Raw genomic sequence first — 18,777 nt, forward strand, 5'->3', positions numbered from 1 at the left:
ACTTTGTGTCATGTTGGTTCATCATATCTCCTCTTCTTATTTTTGTAAGTGCCACCTTATTTTATGTCATTTTTAAATAATTGGTGTACAATATCATTATGATTGCAGCATAGATATTTACACTTGATTTGTTTGATTGCATATAAAAATATGAGTTACCTTTTAAAGTCGGTTTGATTTGCTTGCCGTAACGTGCGTTTTCACTTGCAGCAATCATGTGACTAAAGCCTTTTTTCCACCAGACAAACTTATTCGCGCAAATCAAAAGTGTCGGTTAGTGTGCATGCGCATTCACATTTATTATCAGAGTTTTTCATGTTTAATTTTAAAATTCATTTGTAATTTTCTTTCATTACCAAGACCATTTTTGTGTTCCTCTTTATTCAAAGTGTTTGTTTTGTGTTTATGTTTTGTTTGATTTTCTAATTTATTTTTCTAATTCATTTAATATTTCTGTCTTGTCTTTACCCAGACTGTCTTTGTGTTCAACCTATTCATTGTGTTTAATTTTGTGTATATTTTTAAATTAAATTAATAATTAATTTAATTTTCTTCCTTTAACCAGGCTATCTTTGTGCTCAAACGTATTCACTGTGTTTAATTTGTGTTTATTTTTCTAATTCATATAATATTTCTTTCTTCATTCAGGCTATCTTTGTGTTCAGCTTTATCCAATATGAAGTTGTTACCTACGGTGACTACAATTATCCAGGATGGGCAGAGTTCCTAGGCTGGTTCATAGCAATGCTCTCAATGATCTGGATTCCTGTCGGCATCGTGTATGCATTTGCCTCTGCCGAAGGTTCTTTTACAGAGGTATGTTCTAGCCTTTTATCCTATGCCTAAAATACTCAATTATAATACTGCAGTTTTGTGTGTAATATAATCAGTTGGATATCTAGGGGGGTTACACGGGGGCACATGCCACATAAAAAATTTCAGTGCCCCCTCAACTGATCATTGAGTGATACTGCATATATAATGTATTATGCCAGCGAGTCCTCTGTTTCAAACATCCATGAAACACATACTCAGCTCCTGGAGGGAAAATTACATTGGTACCCATTTATACTCCTGAGTGGAGAGAGTGCATTTACAAGGTATGTTTGCTGGTAGCCTTTGGGTGGCAATGGGCCAAGTGACAAGCGACAGGGACATGGTAGCAACGTGACTAGACTAGATTTATACACATCTGATTCCTGATTGGCTAATCTAATCAATCATTACTTTTTTTTCTCTTATTCCCACCAGCGTCTTGTCCTCATCTGCAAGTCGCCAATATCTGAGGCAACCTATGGATATCGTTTCCAGGACGACTCCACAACCTACCGTAGAGCTTACTTCGATAGAGGGAGTCGGGAAGACATTTTCATGTCGCACTACAAAAAACATAACATTTAAGGAAAAAATTCAGCCTTATATTAGATGGTTAATTCTACAGGTTGAAAACATAGTAACGTTTTGCCTCTTGCAACAACAGGGCTTGATCACCAACAAATTATGAAGTGTAGGTATTGATTCATCATTGCATAACTTTTATGCATGCGGTCCTAGTCTAGCCCTTTTGAAAGAGAGCATTGTCTACGGCCAAAATAGTGAGAGAATCCATTTGGATCAGAAAAGCCAAGAACACCATAATCAGATAATGACTGATGTAAGTAACAGACTGAGCAATGGTGTATCAACATGTCCTGCATGTCCTGTTAGTTAGTGATCAAGGCTTGCTGAATTAATGAACATATTGAAATTAATGAGGTAAACAATAATTAATACAAGGCTGTTTTCACATATTTCATCTGCATCTTGGCAGTTTAAATCCAGATTTTTGATTTAGGTCGTGTTACCAGCTCTCTTAAATAAATATGTTATTGTTTTATTCATGAGAAACATCCTGGTGCTTCAATTGAATTGAACCCAAGACCTTGACACTGAAAGGCAAGCACCACAAAATTATGGTACCTCTAGAGTGTGTCTTTCTGTGTACTCAGATTTTGACATTTGTCAATATTTATACTTGTAACTAACTTAAGCGAAAACTGTATAGTTTTAACAATTTATTTTTATAACGGATAATGTTTGATTTTTATATCATAGATAATGGCCACATTTGATTGGTAGATTTTGTTGATAATTTTTTTCACTCAGCTGGTTTTGTTAAATAGACTTTATTTAAGGATTTAAATTAACAAAAACCAGAATGTGTTGATTTGCAATAAGTGTTGTACGTGACCAAAACAAATGTAGCCAACAAATTAGTGAAAACATAAAGTAAAACAAGAGTAATGCAAGCTATTAGGCATTACTGTAAATGAATATGCTTGTTTACGATAACAGCCTAGTGCTACACCTCAAGAAAACCTTGGCTAGCCTGTACTGTAGTATGCACATAGCTGTTTTGATTTGCTGAGTATTTTTATTAGTTTTCCTTTCCATTTGTTAAGTATGATTTTCAAAGTATGCAGGTAGGCATGGTTTAACCAAGATAGATTAAGTACTTCCTTTGTTAAATTTCAATCGATGATCATGGTAGATATGGTTTAACTAAGTAATTCCAATTGATCATGAGTTAGTCGTGGTTTAACAAAGTAAGACAAGTTTAAGACTTGCTGTTGTTAACTTCCAATCGATAATCATGGTGATGTGTATAAGAGACAGACCTACCGTAGAGCTTACTTCGATAGAGGGAGTCGGGAAGACATTTTCATGTCGCACTACAAAAAACATAACATTTAAGGAAAAAATTCAGCCTTATATTAGATGGTTAATTCTACAGGTTGAAAACATAGTAACGTTTTGCCTCTTGCAACAACGGGGCTTGATCATCAACAAATTATGAAGTGTAGGTATTGATTCATCATTGCATAACTTTTATGCATGCGGTCCTAGTCTAGCCCTTTTGAAAGAGAGCATTGTCTACGGCCAAAATAGTGAGAGAATCCATTTGGATCAGAAAAGCCAAAACACCATAATCAGATAATGACTGATGTAAGTAACAGACTGAGCAATGGTGTATCAACATGTCCTGCATGTCCTGTTAGTTAGTGATCAAGGCTTGCTGAATTAATGAACATATTGAAATTAATGAGGTAAACAATAATTAATACAAGGCTGTTTTCACATATTTCATCTGCATCTTGGCAGTTTAAATCCAGATTTTTGATTTAGGTCGTGTTACCAGCTCTCTTAAATAAATATGTTATTGTTTTATTCATGAGAAACATCCTGGTGCTTCAATTGAATTGAACCCAAGACCTTGACACTGAAAGGCAAGCACCACAAAATTATGGTACCTCTAGAGTGTGTCTTTCTGTGTACTCAGATTTTGACATTTGTCAATATTTATACTTGTAACTAACTTAAGCGAAAACTGTATAGTTTTAACAATTTATTTTTATAACGGATAATGTTTGATTTTTATATCATAGATAATGGCCACATTTGATTGGTAGATTTTGTTGATAATTTTTTTCACTCAGCTGGTTTTGTTAAATAGACTTTATTTAAGGATTTAAATTAACAAAAACCAGAATGTGTTGATTTGCAATAAGTGTTGTACGTGACCAAAACAAATGTAGCCAACAAATAAGTGAAAACATAAAGTAAAACAAGAGTAATGCAAGCTATTAGGCATTACTGTAAATGAATATGCTTGTTTACGATAACAGCCTAGTGCTACAACTCAAGAAAACCTTGGCTAGCCTGTACTGTAGTATGCACATAGCTGTTTTGATTTGCTGAGTATTTTTATTAGTTTTCCTTTCCATTTGTTAAGTATGATTTTCAAAGTATGCAGGTAGGCATGAATCCATTTCCATTGTTGTCAAACAAAATTAACATAAAAACCTGGAAAAACAAAATATATAATAGATGAATGGAAAAGCAAGCACAAATCAAACAAACAAGGCTTTTAACATGAAGCCTTGACCAAGTAAACTCCCACCGTTTATCACGCCTTATAAGCAGTATTTTGAAGCTAGATGCACTGAATGTAATAATATGAACTGAATGTTGGCGTATAATGTACTGCCCTCTATCGATTTATATCTTATTGAAGTTTGGAAAGTGTCAAAACGATCTCCATTGATTAAAGTGATTGAATGACGTTTGGAAGGGAAAAGACCACGAGGTAGAAGTAAAATAGGAATGCTTGATGAACTGAAGGACAGACGACCGTATGTAGAGCTGAAGAGAAGGTGGTAGGGCCGGACCTGCAACAACTGTGTCGAATTGTCGAAAAACCGAGAAGAATTTTGTTACCGTTTTCTCCATGGTTTTGCCAGTGGCGTAACGCTCGGGCGCTAACGGGGGTGGGGGGAGCCCCCCCAGGCACGTGAGGGATCGACATTGTAGTTTAAAAAAAAATAATATAAATTATAATACCATAGTTTCATTCAATGGGGCCTCGACATTTTTAAACATTGAAATACACTAGCCTGGCTTTTATTATGCAGAAACCACATTACTCAGTTCCCAGTAACAGTTGTTCATAAATGCCATAAGCTCTGAGCGCTAGGGCGGAAGCACCCTCGGACCCCCACCAGGGGCCTTCACCCTTAGACCCTGACCGGGGGCCCTAGGCGGCCCCCTGTGTCTGTGTTTGTCCGTTCAGCTCGAATGCTCGCTTCGTTCGCTTATTATGGCCCCCAATAACAATCACTGCCAGGGCCCCATTAACTCAGTGACGCCAATGGGTTTTACCACCCAACCCAAACCATGAGTGATTCAGATCTCGAAACGGCACCGATAACGCGTTGGGTTCCTACACATTTTTTGGGTTGATCTCACCGGCCAAAGGTAATTTCCGCCGAGTTTGTTAACATTACCTGGGTGATTAATTTCTTGGAGAGTCGCTTTACCAACATGATTGATCCAAATAATAAAGCCAGGTTTATAGTCTAGACACATTTTTTTTAATACAAGTAATAAATAATATAACATATTTTTATCTATGACGTTTGTAACAATTTTCTTCATTATACGTGGTGTCCTTTGTATTTTTATGGCCACTGTTCTTGATACAAGTTTTTATTAATAATTAAAAATAAAGTTCAAACACTATTGACGAAACACAATGAACAAAACAAACCAGAGAGACAAAACCTGGCGGCACCTAAGTCGGATTATATAGGCCTATATTCAATTTATGGCCTCTTATGCGGTAGCTTGCTCATTTTCGAAACATCTCCAAGCCGTTTTCTCGTAAAGTTGTTGGTGCACAAATGATCCATGGGTTGCATTTTTGTCTTTACTTTATTGAAAATGTATTCATCGAATGATTATAACGTTAAGGAGTAGGATTAGCAAGTCTGTAAGATTAGGTTAAGAAATACTGTTTTATATATATATATATATCTTCAATATCATATAATACGACATATATATAATATATATATATAATAATTAATATAGGCCTATATATATATACACCTGTGTACCTGTCTCTTATACACATCTTACACAGTACATATAAAAGTGATCAAAGAACAATACAGGGAATAATTAAAATTCATTAAAGATATCATATAAAGAGAAATACGCTACCCGAATTAAATGTCAAGATCAATATAGGCCCTATATAGAATTATTTTTTTATAAATATTTTTCTGGGTTTTTTTTCGCGGTCCAAATTTAATTACTCTGCGGGCCAAATTTGGCCCTCGGTCCATCTATTAAGAACCATGGGCCTAGAGTAAAACAAAATAATTTACCAAAAAGCTAAAATGTTTGTTTCTAATTTTTTGTCCGTATTCACTTGAGACTTTCTTTTCTAGTTGTTTTTCGTTTTTGTCTAACACTCTGTGGATTCATCGGAGTTTACATTAGATTAACTCAAAATCAGGAATAGCACCAATCTTTAAGAATGCTTTGTTATGGAGAAACCTTGCAAAAGCGACTTTATCTCAAACAATAGATGCCCGTGAAAACAATAAGATGGTTATAAAGGTAGTAAGTCAAAAGAGATTTAACATGTGACAATGACATGGTCGTGAATGATGCTTCGATTATAGTGACGTATGGTAGCATGGCAACAGAATGTAATTCCTTGGTAACTAAACACATTAATGATAACAGCTCACTGCGCTGAAGTTTTCATTTCAGTAGAAGGACTTTCGATACGAGACCGGTCGGAACGCATAAAGAACTTTAAAACAATTATTGAAAAGGAAATAAGTGATCAAGACATATTAAATAATTTATAACAAGGTAAGAACTTATAATTATAATTTATAAATGTTGTATATATTCAAATGTTTAGGGTGGAGTTTAAAATGAGTCCTTTCATGGGTGGTCTACCAAAGAATTTTGTATTGACCCACTGCCAACGGAAAACATGCAACGTGATACAGATTTTACTGATTATTATTTTTAGTTTATTTATTATACAATAGAGTAAATTGCTTTAATAATTTGGCATTCCTTCTTCATATTGGGTAGGAGAGTGACGGTTGAAATATTTATGACAAATTGAGGCATCCAGCCTGGGTGTCAGACCCGGACTAACATTTTAGAAGTTTTTGTTTTTCTATGCGTAGGCCTATTTCCTTTTCTGCTTTCACTCGGTCTTAAATAGTTTCCTAGCTTGTAATATAAATCTCTTTATCAGTTTGTCATACCACCTTAAGTAATCCATAATTATATAAAATTTCGATTTTGACAAAACGGTTCATTCATTTAGCAATCAGTCAGATAATATTGAAATATTGAATCAGTGCGATGAGTATTTAGCGTCTTCAGCTAAAACCGTTCGGGCTAATTATTCCAATTATATTTAGGATAAAGAAATAATTTCGCTTAGAATCTCGAAAAAAAATTGCCTTTGACTTACATAATTTGAATTGTGCCATGCGTTCTTGAGTTTTGATTGCGGTTGCATAATAAAGGCCTTAAATTAAATTAAAAATATTCTATTAATAGATTTACAGATGGTTAATGGTAAATTATGGCAGAAACTCTTAGTTAATAGTTAATAGGGCCTACACACAAAACAAACTGAATGAACTTTGTTCATAGATCGTAATATTTAATTTTTAACAAAATAAATGTGGTTTTTTTTTTGTTTTTTTTTTGGTAAATTATAATTCCTAATAGATTTCTCTCTAGTTCTCATTTTAACAATTACTGTATATGGTTATTGGATTGGTTATATTTTTTTTTGTTTTGCGATTTCCGTAAAATCTGAGACAAAAATATCCTTTACAAAGCTGAGGATTAGCTCTTAAGCAACGTGCTCGCACTTAAAACAATCGATTGATATGCGTTGTTATGGTGACGCCAATAACATTAAACAGCAGCTCTGTCACGTTTCCTATACACCAGCGAAGGATGCAATTTTCCACCCCTTATCTCTTGTTAGTAAAAGAATAATCAATAAATTAAATTTTAGATTTATATATGAACGTTTTAGTAAAAATTGTGTGGTATTTTCTTAGTTATCACGCAATTTTAAACGTGTAATATTGTTTTTTGTTTCTTTTTTTCATTGTGGGTTTTCACCTGTCTTTTTGTTGGGAGAGCCTCTCGATAGTAATTAAATTTACTTTTAGGTTATTGTTTTGTATTCGTTTTATTTGTTGCCTGGAAATAATACAGTAAATGAAATGAAATGAAATTAATCATTTTGTTGGCAAGGTTCATCAACATTCATATTTGTTCTTTCTATTTTCAATTTTAGCCGATAAAATGAAAGGTTTAGCAATTATCATTCTTCTTGCCAGTTGTCTCCTGCATATGTGTGGTAAGTATTTTTTAACGGCTTATTAGGAGAAAGTCTCTTTAAGCATACAGTACTCTGTGATAAAATCTATTTAAAAAGAAAATCCTGCTCTATCAAAACAATTTTTCATTATTACTTCATTGATTTAACATTTTTTTTTCAGTTGGTCAATATTTGGACATAGATTCAGTTACAGTTTCGTCGCCATCGTACTTATCAGAAGGAATGTCTAATAGTGCCACATTTAGTATAACATTTACAACATACAATGGGGCTGACAGCATTATTGAAGGCGACATGGACGCCACCCGCTACACGCTCAAGACTTATATCTCTAACGACGGGGAGTCTGAGACGGCAGCTAGCAATGCAACACTTACCTCTTCTATGATAGCCACAGACCTTACTGATGATGTGAGCAATACATGGTCTGCAGTTAGCACCACGATTGATCTCACCAATGTCGTGTGTAGCAACAACACATACGTTTACTTCTGTGCCGAAATTGAACCTTCCCCCGGAGCAACTTGGGGTCCAGGTGTCGACTATTCTGGCAACGCCACTTGCGCTGACCTTGTTTGCAGATGTAAGTTGCTCACACTCTGTCTTTCCCTGGCAATATTTGTTGTAATATTTATAAGTTTAAATTATTATAATTAAGACATTTGCTATCACATCCTAACAATTCCAAAAGTGGTCTTGCAAATCACAAGTCATCATCGCTAGACCAGCTTCCATTATTTTAACTTTAGTCACACTCGCAAAAGTTTTCTGGGAACTACCTTTCCAAACCTCACATCCCTTATTAAATGCTACTGATGCCCGATACTATATCTCTCTGTGTCTGACTTTTTCTGGGGTGCATCGCTAAACGTTGGTGCTCCGGGATTGGCATAATATTATTCTTTTTCGTTACTACCTCAATTCATTTTTTTTTTCAAATTTAATATATTTACACACACAAAACAAATACAAAAGCAATGTTTATGATAAATGGTCTTGTTGTAATCTAGTGTGCACAACACTTCGAAAATTCGAATAGGCCTATATAAATATTGATTTTATTTTTAAATTTACTACCTGAAACTTGTTACTATATCTACACAGATGAAGTTGACGTTGGCATCACTGACTTAGAAATCACAAATCCCGATGACGGCCTTACAGTTGGTGGAGGTCAAGCCATCGATTTTGACGTCACGATCATGATCCATAACTCATCAAACGATGTGGGGGGTTACAACGTTTGGGCAATCAACGCATACCTGTCCACCTACTCGACTGGTGTCACAAAGGCTACAGAATCAGATGCCACACTGTCTTTCGCGCAACGCACATACTCCCTCTCGGCCGGTTCCAGTGTTACGTTTGAAACTGTTGCTGTGACTTTGGATCTTACAAATCTGGATTGCAACGATGGTTACTACTTCTGCGCAGAGGTCAAACCCCATTCCAGTGGTTATTGGTATGTGGCTGATTCTGGTAACCTGGACGAATTCACATGTATCTCATTCACGTGTAATTCGGCGACTTCAGTCACCGTCAGCGCACTGGTATTTCTTCTCAGCTTCAGTGTGCTTTCCCTTTAAACATTGATAAGATCGTAAGAGTTTAAAATTCTACAGTTGACTAAATAATCAATCAAGATTACAAAAAACAAAAACTCTTGAAAATACATAGATTTAAAAAAAACTCACGTTTTACAGAGGTTCGTAACATTATTTAAGCAAGAATACCAATTTCATTGTATTTAGTAGGGCCTAACTATGGTAGGCCCTACCAATTTCTTACGGTACTATCGCTAATACTTATTTAAATGCAGTTTATATATTTATAGGCAAGCCTATTTATATCAATTGATTTTTAACATGTTAGAAGGGTTCACTTTCTGTCGACATGAAATGCGTTTGCTTCAGGTACATCGACATATCATGCAAGATATAGGCCTACCTATCAATGTTTGTAAATACGTTAGACCTGGTGCAGGATTCAGAAATCCGGAATCTCGCGTTTGGTGCTCTTAGCAGTGGCGGCGCCGGGGGAGGGGGCGGAGGCGGCTTAAGCCCCCACCGGACAGAGCTTGTCGGGCAGTCAGACCATAACAAATATAAAAACAGGCCCAAACCAAACCAACACATGTCTGCCAGTCTGAGAGTGCCATTTCTGACAATCCAGAGGTTCCTATTCTTAAACAGAATCTCTTTTGGGAGGGGAACCCCTTATCAAACCTCTCCCAGCCTACAACTTAAGTCCCCCTGTCGGACAGCTTAGCGCCCCCTCCCCGAAAATATACCCTAGAGCCGCCACTGGCTCTTTGCCGAAACACAACTGAGCCTATGATGAAAATATTACGAAGCATGCAAATTAGTAATGTTTTTAGGTAAATGGTAAATCATTACTTTGAGGTGTGCACCTTAAACTATGTGTAATACATTTTATGAGTGGAAATAAATGAAAATAAGTGTTTGTACATTTTTTTACATTCCTTTTGTGTGTGTGTGTGTTACGGGAATGCTGCGCGCAGTCGTATCTTGATTTTATATTATACATACAGTCGAATTAAATGCCTATTCCGGGTTAGCTCAGAAGTCATACATGGCATATACTTTCAATGTTGTTTTACATACTTAGGCTTATTTTATTGAATTCAATATACAATTCTGGAAAATGATATAAAATGAATTCTGTCAATAGTACATCATAGAAAACTTAATTTGGGCTGACCTACCTTGGGAGAATAAAGTGCAGAAGAATCATTCGATGATCGGAAATACTCTGTATATCTTTTTACAATGAACCGGCGCGAATTCGTCGCGAGTCGAATTCATTGTCCATGTCAATATCTTACTTTCTAATTCATATAAATTGCTAGGCAATAAAGATTTGTTTAGTTATGTTTGTTTATAATAAAATGGACAAGAAACTTGCATCAGCACAACACATGGAACGTAGTAGGCCTATGCTTAATATCAATTTCAGAGACCATAAAACTAACAAGGGTGAGAAACCAAACAAACTTACAATAAAAATAATAAAAAGGAAATGGACATGGACAGGTCACATTAGCTGAAGATTAGACAATGTACAATACTGACAGTTTGGACTCCAATGGCCGGTTGAAAGAAACAAAGTACAAGAGCGGAAACTTTGGAGAGACGAGCAATTGGAGATGTACCAACCAGGGAGATGTAAACCGACCATGGCTGAATATACGATGATGATAATAAACAATACTGTATGGATTTTTCTCGAAAGCCGTTTTCAATTTTTTTAAAATGATTATGTTTATGATTATATTCATCATTTATGGTGTGATAATCCTTATAAAGCTCTAAAGTGTCCGGAAGTTGTTTGAGATGGATATTGTATTAAGATGAATGAGTGAACTGGTATGAAACATGGAGGGCTAATTACAGACAACAGTATGATGATGCAAATGGCTTCAAATACAAACTATTTTGGAGAACAACTGACTGAATTAAATTAATGAGACAATGTTGATAATATCTACATTGAGTTTAGGCCTACGTTTTATTATTTTCCTTATAGTTGTATTGTGTTCCTTTATTGGTATTTTAAGTTTCAGTATGGTTTTGTATGATTTGAGCACATTGTGGTTTTTATTTTATGGGAGTACTGTATATATTTCATTTATTTATTTCGCCTCAAAAAAGTTCCTGGGACTTGGCGATCCAGAAGTCCCAACATTAAAATAACAAAGAATAAAAGACAATACAAGAAAAAAAATATCACAAAAAGGTGTAATGCAAAAAGACTACAATATTAAATCGACCATAAAGTTCTTTGAAACTTATTTTAAACAAAAAGTCTGGAGAGTGCAAGGAATGGAAATATATTCGTCGAGTTGCCCGTTGCCTTTGACAGCCACGTTGTGCTAAGATCGGTAATCTGACTTGTGTGATTGACGTAAGGTAGGAGTCGATCTTGAATGGATTAAGCCTTTCATGGACACGTGAATAATATATATGTTAAAGACAAGTAGGATTTGTATATATTGATGTTTTCATTACTTAGCAACAGTGGTATGAGTAGGGAAGCTACAAAAAAATGAAAACTTGGTAGCTTGCCGATTCTTAATTGGTTGAGGATACGGAAGTACGTTTACACCTTTCCTCACATCTTCTGTATACTGCTTAAATTTTATGTCACATCTGGCCTGTACGACTGGCTCTATTTAGCCCTACAGATTTGGGTAAGCTGATAAACAAAATACTTCCGGATCAAATACAAATTTATTTGGGCAATCCGTGTCGTTACAGAACATGAAGGGTTACAAATTGATACAAGTAATTAAACGTTAGTAATTTGATTGTTGTTAACTATACCTCTTAGGTATGTTGACTTGGGTACCACTGTGTTAATTCTTTGTGGAGCTATTTTTAACAAGGTTTTAAATAAAATCAGCATGTTATAAATTTTATCCTATTAAATCATATCAAAAGTTTTAACTAATACCATATATTTAGTCTAATAAACCTTTTTTAAAATAAATAATAAAACCTAGAATAATTGTTGAGATTTTCCTAAACAGTCCTGATTAAGTCGATTTTTTAACAAAAAAGTGAAACTATAAATATCATTAAGCTCATGAAATAACAAAACCATGGCTGTTAATATGAACACCATCCATTTAAGCATGCTATATTTGTTGCTGAACCATTTTTAACCTTTATTTTTTTTAATCCAGTTTATTGAATCTTAGCAGAAATGTATGTGGATTGAATTGGCACAAACTGCCATCCTATACATAATTCTGTCGAATAAATTTCTGAAATTGCTAGTCAAAGATTTGGTGGAATTTGGAAATAAATTCCGCTGTGTGTACAGCTTCTGCATTAATCTTTCCGAGAGAACACAAGTCAATACACTAGCGGCAGATGCGGATTCAGTACAGAGTGCATGTGCCCTCAATCCTGTTTTGCCACTAAATTAAAAAATTTCAAATGTATATAAATGTTATGAATTGAAATTAGTGCTACTCACTTATACAGTATATTCTGAAAATATTTATGGGCCCCCCCCCCCTTTTGAAAAATTATGGATCCACCCCTGAGCGGCAACACAGTGTCTTAGGACCTGGGTCGCAAGACACACCCTCATTAGTGAAAATGGAGGAAATTCTATGTGTCTGTCCGTTAATTTTTGCGCAATTCTGAGATATAATTTTCATTAGACAACATAATTCCAATTTATTTTATTACCATCGATAATCAATTGTGGCCATTGGAATTATTATTCAATATAAGACCGAGTAATATATTTACTACTTATTAAGTTTTTTAGGCTAATTATTTTATATTTATTCATATATTTTTAAGTTATTAACTATGAAAGTCAATTAATTCATGTCAAAATTAATGAAACAAAATGTTGAAATATATATATAATATATACCTATTTTTTTAAAAACACCAGTGCAGCATTTTAACTCTCTCTATACTTCAGGAAATTATATAATGCCAACTGGTGACATTGTTTATATTTTGTGTTGCCATTTATTGCACAGCAACATCCACCACCCTATATCGCAATACGTGATGCAAGTTTAGCATAGTTGTTTTTTTTCATATCCCGACGTACACAGGACCCCATTTTTTGTATTCCCACCATGCATTTCGGTGCTACGGTTCTTTTATGCGGAGAGTTCTATCTCATGTTTCTAGTATCTTTCCTGAAATATACAAATCAGGCAATTTAAACATTGAATTCTATTTTTTATTTCTTTTTTTATAGCAAAGAAGAGACAATATATCTCAATACTTACACTGAATTATAATACAATAAAATGTTCTTCTATTTTTTTCCTAAACTCTTTTAACTGTTATCTTCTTCCATCAATTTATCTAACTTTTCCTTTACATCTGGTGGAATATCAACTTTGTTTAAGTTCTCCATTCCTTCCTCTGGTTCATCCCCAATTAACAACTGGACTAAATGTTCAATTGTGATACCAACTTCTTTGTCATCTTCCGATTTATGCAGTTCTCTTATTATCACATAAGTTCTTTTACCTTTCACAATCTGCCTGCCTTCTTTTGTAGAGCATAACTGCTGTCTCTTATACACATCTAGATGTGTATAAGAGACAGGTCGACATGAAATGCGTTTGCTTCAGGTACATCGACATATCATGCAAGATATAGGCCTACCTATCAATGTTTGTAAATACGTTAGACCTGGTGCAGGATTCAGAAATCCGGAATCTCGCGTTTGGTGCTCTTAGCAGTGGCGGCGCCGGGGGAGGGGGCGGAGGCGGCTTAAGCCCCCACCGGACAGAGCTTTTAACAAGGTTTTTAATAAAATCAACATGTTATAAACATGATCCTATTAAATCATATCAAAACTAATACCATATATTTAGTCTAATGAACCTTTTTTACAATAAATAATAAAACCTGGAAAAAAAAAAAAAAAGAAGCCCCATGGGCTTATCTCGAGAAGAAGCTCATCTCGAAAAGAAACATATACAAAAAAGAAGCCTGTGGCTTCTATTCGAGGTTTTATGGAATTACAATATACTGGTACTGTATATACAATGTACATCTTTTAGTTTATAAAATTGAATAATGAAAGATAAACTGTACGTTGTCAAATCTGAAACCGCAGAAAAAATAATTTAAAAACTAAATTGATTATATAATTGGATGAAATAAGTTAAAAACTTAATAATTTATTGATTTATACACTTTTTACTACAAAATCTCTGTAATTTATGGGGAGGGGGCTGCAGGCTCAAGTTTTGGAAAGTCAAAAAAAAAAGGAAAAAATAATTTATTGCCCAAAATGCCTCAGAGGTTATTTTTAAAACATTTTCTTCGTTTTCGTCTACCACTTAGGTCTTTCTATCAATGGTAAATCTAGGAATTCATCTTGTCCACAGCACAGTTCTGATTGCCATGGGGCACCATCGTTTTGCTGCACATTACCTGCTTCAAAGACGCCCTGAACCATTTGGTTAAATTTGTGACTTCCCCCATTCCTAATTATTGAGATTTTTCTAAACAGTCCTTATTAAGTCGATTTTTTAACATAAAAGTGAAATTATAATTATCATTAAGCTCATGACATAAAAAAAACCATGGCTGTTAATACAAACACCATCCATTTAAGCATGCTTATTGTTGCTGAACCATTTTTAACCTTTATTTTTTTTAAACCAGTTTATTGAATCTTAGCAGAAATGTATGTGGATTGAATTGGCAGTAACTGCCATCCTATACATAATTCTGTCGAATAAATTTCTGAAATTGCTAGTCAAAGATTTGGTGGAATTTGGAAATAAATTCCGCTTTGTGTACAGCTTCTGCATTAATCTTTCCAAGAGAGCACAAGTCAATACACTAGCGGCAGACGCAGATTCAGTACGGAGTGCATGTGCCCTCAATCCCGTTTTGCCACTAAATTAAAACATTTCAATGTATATCAATGTTATGTATTGAAATTAGTGCTACTCACTTATACAGTATATTCTGAAAATATTGATGCCTCCCCCCTCCCGTTTCAAAAATTATGCTATGTGTTTGTCCATTAATTTCGGCGCAATTCTGAGACATAATTTTCAGTCATTAGACAGCATACTTCCAATTTATTTCATTACCATCGATAATCAATTGTGGCCCTTGAAATTATTATTTAATATAAGACCGAGTAATATATTTACTGCTTAATAAGTTTTTAGGCTAATTATTTTATAATATTTATTCATATATTTTTAAGTTCTTAACTACGAAAGTCAATTAATTCATGTCAAAATTAATGAAACAAAATGTTGAAATATATTTATAATATATAGCTATTTTTTTTAAACTTCAGTGCAGTATTTTAACTCTCTCTATACTTCAGGAAATTATATAATGCCAACTGGTGATATTTTTTATATTTTGTGTTGCCATTTATTGCACAGCAACATCCACCACCCTTTATCACAATACGTGATGCAAGTTTAGCATAGTTGTTTTTTTTCATATCCCGACGTACACAGGACCCCATTTTTTGTATTCCCACCATGCATTTCGGTGCTACGGTTCTTTTATGCGGAGAGTTCTATCTCATGTTTCTAGTATCTTTCCTGAAATATACAAATCAGGCAATTTAAACATTGAATTCTATTTTTTATTTCTTTTTTTTATAGTAAAAGAAGAGACAATATATCTCAATACTTACACTGAATTATAATACAATAAAATGTTGTTCTATTTTTTTCCTAAACTCTTTTAACTGTTATCTTCTTCCATCAATTTATCTAGCTTTTCCTTTACATCTGGTGGAATATCAACTTTGTTTAAGTTCTCCATTCCTTCCTCTGGTTCATCCCCAATTAACAACTGGACTAAATGTTCAATTGTGATACCAACTTCTTTGTCATCTTCTGATTTATGCAGTTCTCTTATTATCACATAAGTTCTTTTACCTTTCACAATCTGCCTGCCTTCTTTTGTAGAGCATAACTGTGAAAAGAGAAAACAGTACCATATTTAGTAAATTTATTTATTATTAGTTTTTTTTTATTATTAGAAACAGGATCATCATCATCATCATTGGCACCATCAGTCTGGGGTTCACATCAACTGCAACACTAGCAATCATCTGTCAAGTTGAATTTCAGTGCATATGCTTGTTGGTGGCTAAACAACCCAATTCTTGAGGTGCAATTGTGCCGACAGTATGAGCAAGTGAAAGATACATGGAAACATTCTGAGCAGGCCTGTGATTTACATTTTTCTCTCCTTGAATTACATTCTTCTCTAAGTACAGTTTTCTTCAGAACAATTAAAGTTAAAGTTTTATTACCAACAATTTAGAATGTTAGTACTGTACAATACTTAATTTTCGTATAGGAATTCATACAGTATAGTAGGCCCTAAAATTTGGTACAGTACTTAACTGCTCGAAATCCCTTGGATACATACTTACACTTGTGTGTACTTTGTGGGACATGCACCTCCTATTCTGGACTCATTGGTCAGTTTGTCACTCACATCAGAAACTAACAGAATCAAAGTAGATTGTGTTTGTTCGTTAAAACAAAGAAAGCGCTTGAAAGTGTGTATTGGTAGTCATCAACTTTGTATTCTTTACCACATAAAAAGGCTGTAACAACAACAGCATGTTTTTTTACCCGCTTTTTTGCTTTCATGAACTAACACCATGTACTTTCATGTATAAGTTTGTGATGAGAGTGACTGGTTGATAAGTTTTATTTACACTATGGAAAGGTTCATTAACAGTGGCAGACTTAAGGAAAATGCACCCCAGCCGGCTTGGCCCCCTACATTTTTCAACATTGTAAAAATTTGGAGAAAAAAAGAAAACTATATTCAAATTGTAAGAGTGCCATTGCTGGCCATCTAGAGGTGCCATAATTGTTAATTTTCTTTCCCCAACCATGGTGGGGCTGAGGGGGACAGACCCTTCATCTGTCAAAAGTCCCTTTCTGGGCTCCCTTTTTTTTAAAATTCCTACTGTAGATCAGCTACTGATTAATTCAAACAACCCATATTATATGGTTATGATATGACATGATATCACATCCATTTACCTGACATATAGATTCTATTAACATCTTTCTAATGTTGGGATTGGGTTCGCGCTTTTTATCTTCACCGAGGTACTGTAGGTCATCAGGCATGCCTTCCATCTCTTCTTCGCTTATTTCCTCCGGTCCAGCCAATGGGAGAAGCAGATGAGGAAGGATGTCAACTTTGTCACTTAACAACCATTCATGGTCATCTGAAATGTAAATAAATTGTAATGTTATATATTTTCTATTAAATAAATGTAATTATGTAAATCATATGTACTGTACTCCCCTATTTTTAAAATTATAATCCATATTAAATGGTGACATTTATATTGTATTATAACTTCTTTGTAAAATACAATAACATTTGTGAGTTGTACTGTATGTCACATGCTAATAAATCTTTTAAATATAAATATTTGAGCTGATTTGTTTACATGTGATTAGGCTAAATTATTATGGTAATGATTATTATTACTATTATTATTATAGTTAATAGTATTTATTACTTTTGAAGCAGATTTTTGAACTTTTTTAAAAATTTGTAATAATTATAAATTTATTATTTTCTTTATATTATAATAATGCCACACACCAGTTTCAAAACAGCAATTTCTAAGGGCTCCCACAACTCCTCCCCTCCTCATCTCTGATGCCTCATACTCGGTATAAGGAACAAGTCGCTGAACAACACACATATTTCTATCCAATATAAACTTCCTTCCTTCTCTCACTTGAGTAATGTTTGACAAAAAAAGCCCCAAGTGGTCTAGATTGTTTCCTTTTTTGTTGTAATTCCTTTGACAAAATACTTCAACAATCTTCGCTAGCTTCACAGAGCATTGATCAGAGTCAATGAGCTCAATAAATTTCCGACAGCAAAATGAATTGCGAGTCAGATTTGCAACAAGCATACAAACAGTGTCAGCATTATTGCTCTCCTCATCTACAATATATTCCAGTAGAGACGGAACAATGCAGTAGTTGGTGATCATCATGTTTGTGAATATATCGTCTGCTGACAAACTTAAAAGAGTTATGTAGGAATCCTTGACAATTGACGACGTGGTGTCTTTAGTAAGGCTGAATAGGCACTCGATATATCGTTTATCGGATGCTAACTCTGCTTTTCCTTCAGCAGAACCGGTCAGCCCCAGGACATAATCAAGAGCAAATGCCTTCACATCAATTCTCGCAGATGGAGATAGAAATTTAAAGAATTCCTCAAGCTCAGTTTTATTCATTTTTGACAGAGTGGGCTTTTCACTGGCCATTTTCCTGTAAATTATAAAGATCAATTGATGTTAATTTTGTTTAAGTTACTTATATTTTGAAATTGTTTGCTTTCATTATTTACAACCCTTGCACTACACTACACAGTATGGAAAGTAATACATGTTGGCATTTGATTTCACACGTAATAAAAATGACACAGACTATGATATGATGAAGTACAGTATTTTGTTTTCAAAAGTACAACCCTGACACAGTAATATAAACCAGTGGCGTCGAGAGCCAGTAA

The 18,777-nt window shown here is 34.4% G+C and overlaps 3 protein-coding genes across 4 annotated transcripts in view; 2 read left to right on the top strand and 1 right to left on the bottom strand.

Annotated features, from left to right (window-relative positions):
* Positions 1–2,192, top strand: part of LOC117103121 (sodium- and chloride-dependent GABA transporter ine-like) — a gene marked incomplete in the record, with an annotated part of 19,384 nt that extends 17,192 nt beyond the window's left edge. Inside the window, 3 exon segments of the mRNA XM_033243619.1 lie at positions 1–44; positions 649–816; positions 1,252–2,192. Coding sequence (XP_033099510.1) covers positions 1–44; positions 649–816; positions 1,252–1,401 — 362 coding nt within the window.
* Positions 2,193–6,047: 3,855 nt separating this feature from the next.
* On the top strand, positions 6,048–10,184 carry LOC117103123. The gene is made up of 4 exons (XM_033243622.1): positions 6,048–6,204; positions 7,673–7,735; positions 7,878–8,300; positions 8,822–10,184. The coding sequence occupies exons 2-4, from the start codon at positions 7,681–7,683 to the stop codon at positions 9,301–9,303; spliced, it is 960 nt and encodes a 319-aa protein (XP_033099513.1). The 5' UTR covers positions 6,048–6,204; positions 7,673–7,680; the 3' UTR covers positions 9,304–10,184.
* A 5,119-nt stretch (positions 10,185–15,303) lies between these two features.
* Positions 15,304–18,777, bottom strand: part of LOC117103122 (protein HGH1 homolog) — a 4,006-nt gene continuing 532 nt past the window's right edge. For both annotated transcript variants that reach the window (XM_033243620.1, XM_033243621.1), the window contains exons 2-4: positions 17,851–18,533; positions 17,274–17,464; positions 15,304–16,182 (exon numbers count right to left, since the gene is read on the bottom strand). In XM_033243620.1, the coding sequence (XP_033099511.1) occupies positions 15,949–16,182; positions 17,274–17,464; positions 17,851–18,529 (1,104 nt within the window). In that variant the 5' untranslated portion in view covers positions 18,530–18,533 and the 3' untranslated portion in view covers positions 15,304–15,948. The remainder of the gene's footprint in view (positions 16,183–17,273; positions 17,465–17,850; positions 18,534–18,777) is intronic.

This window comes from Anneissia japonica, unplaced genomic scaffold (assembly GCF_011630105.1).
Source record: "Anneissia japonica isolate Jap-2015-1 unplaced genomic scaffold, ASM1163010v1 scaffold287948_len850469_cov200, whole genome shotgun sequence".
NCBI classification, from domain to species: Eukaryota; Metazoa; Echinodermata; class Crinoidea; order Comatulida; family Comatulidae; genus Anneissia; species Anneissia japonica.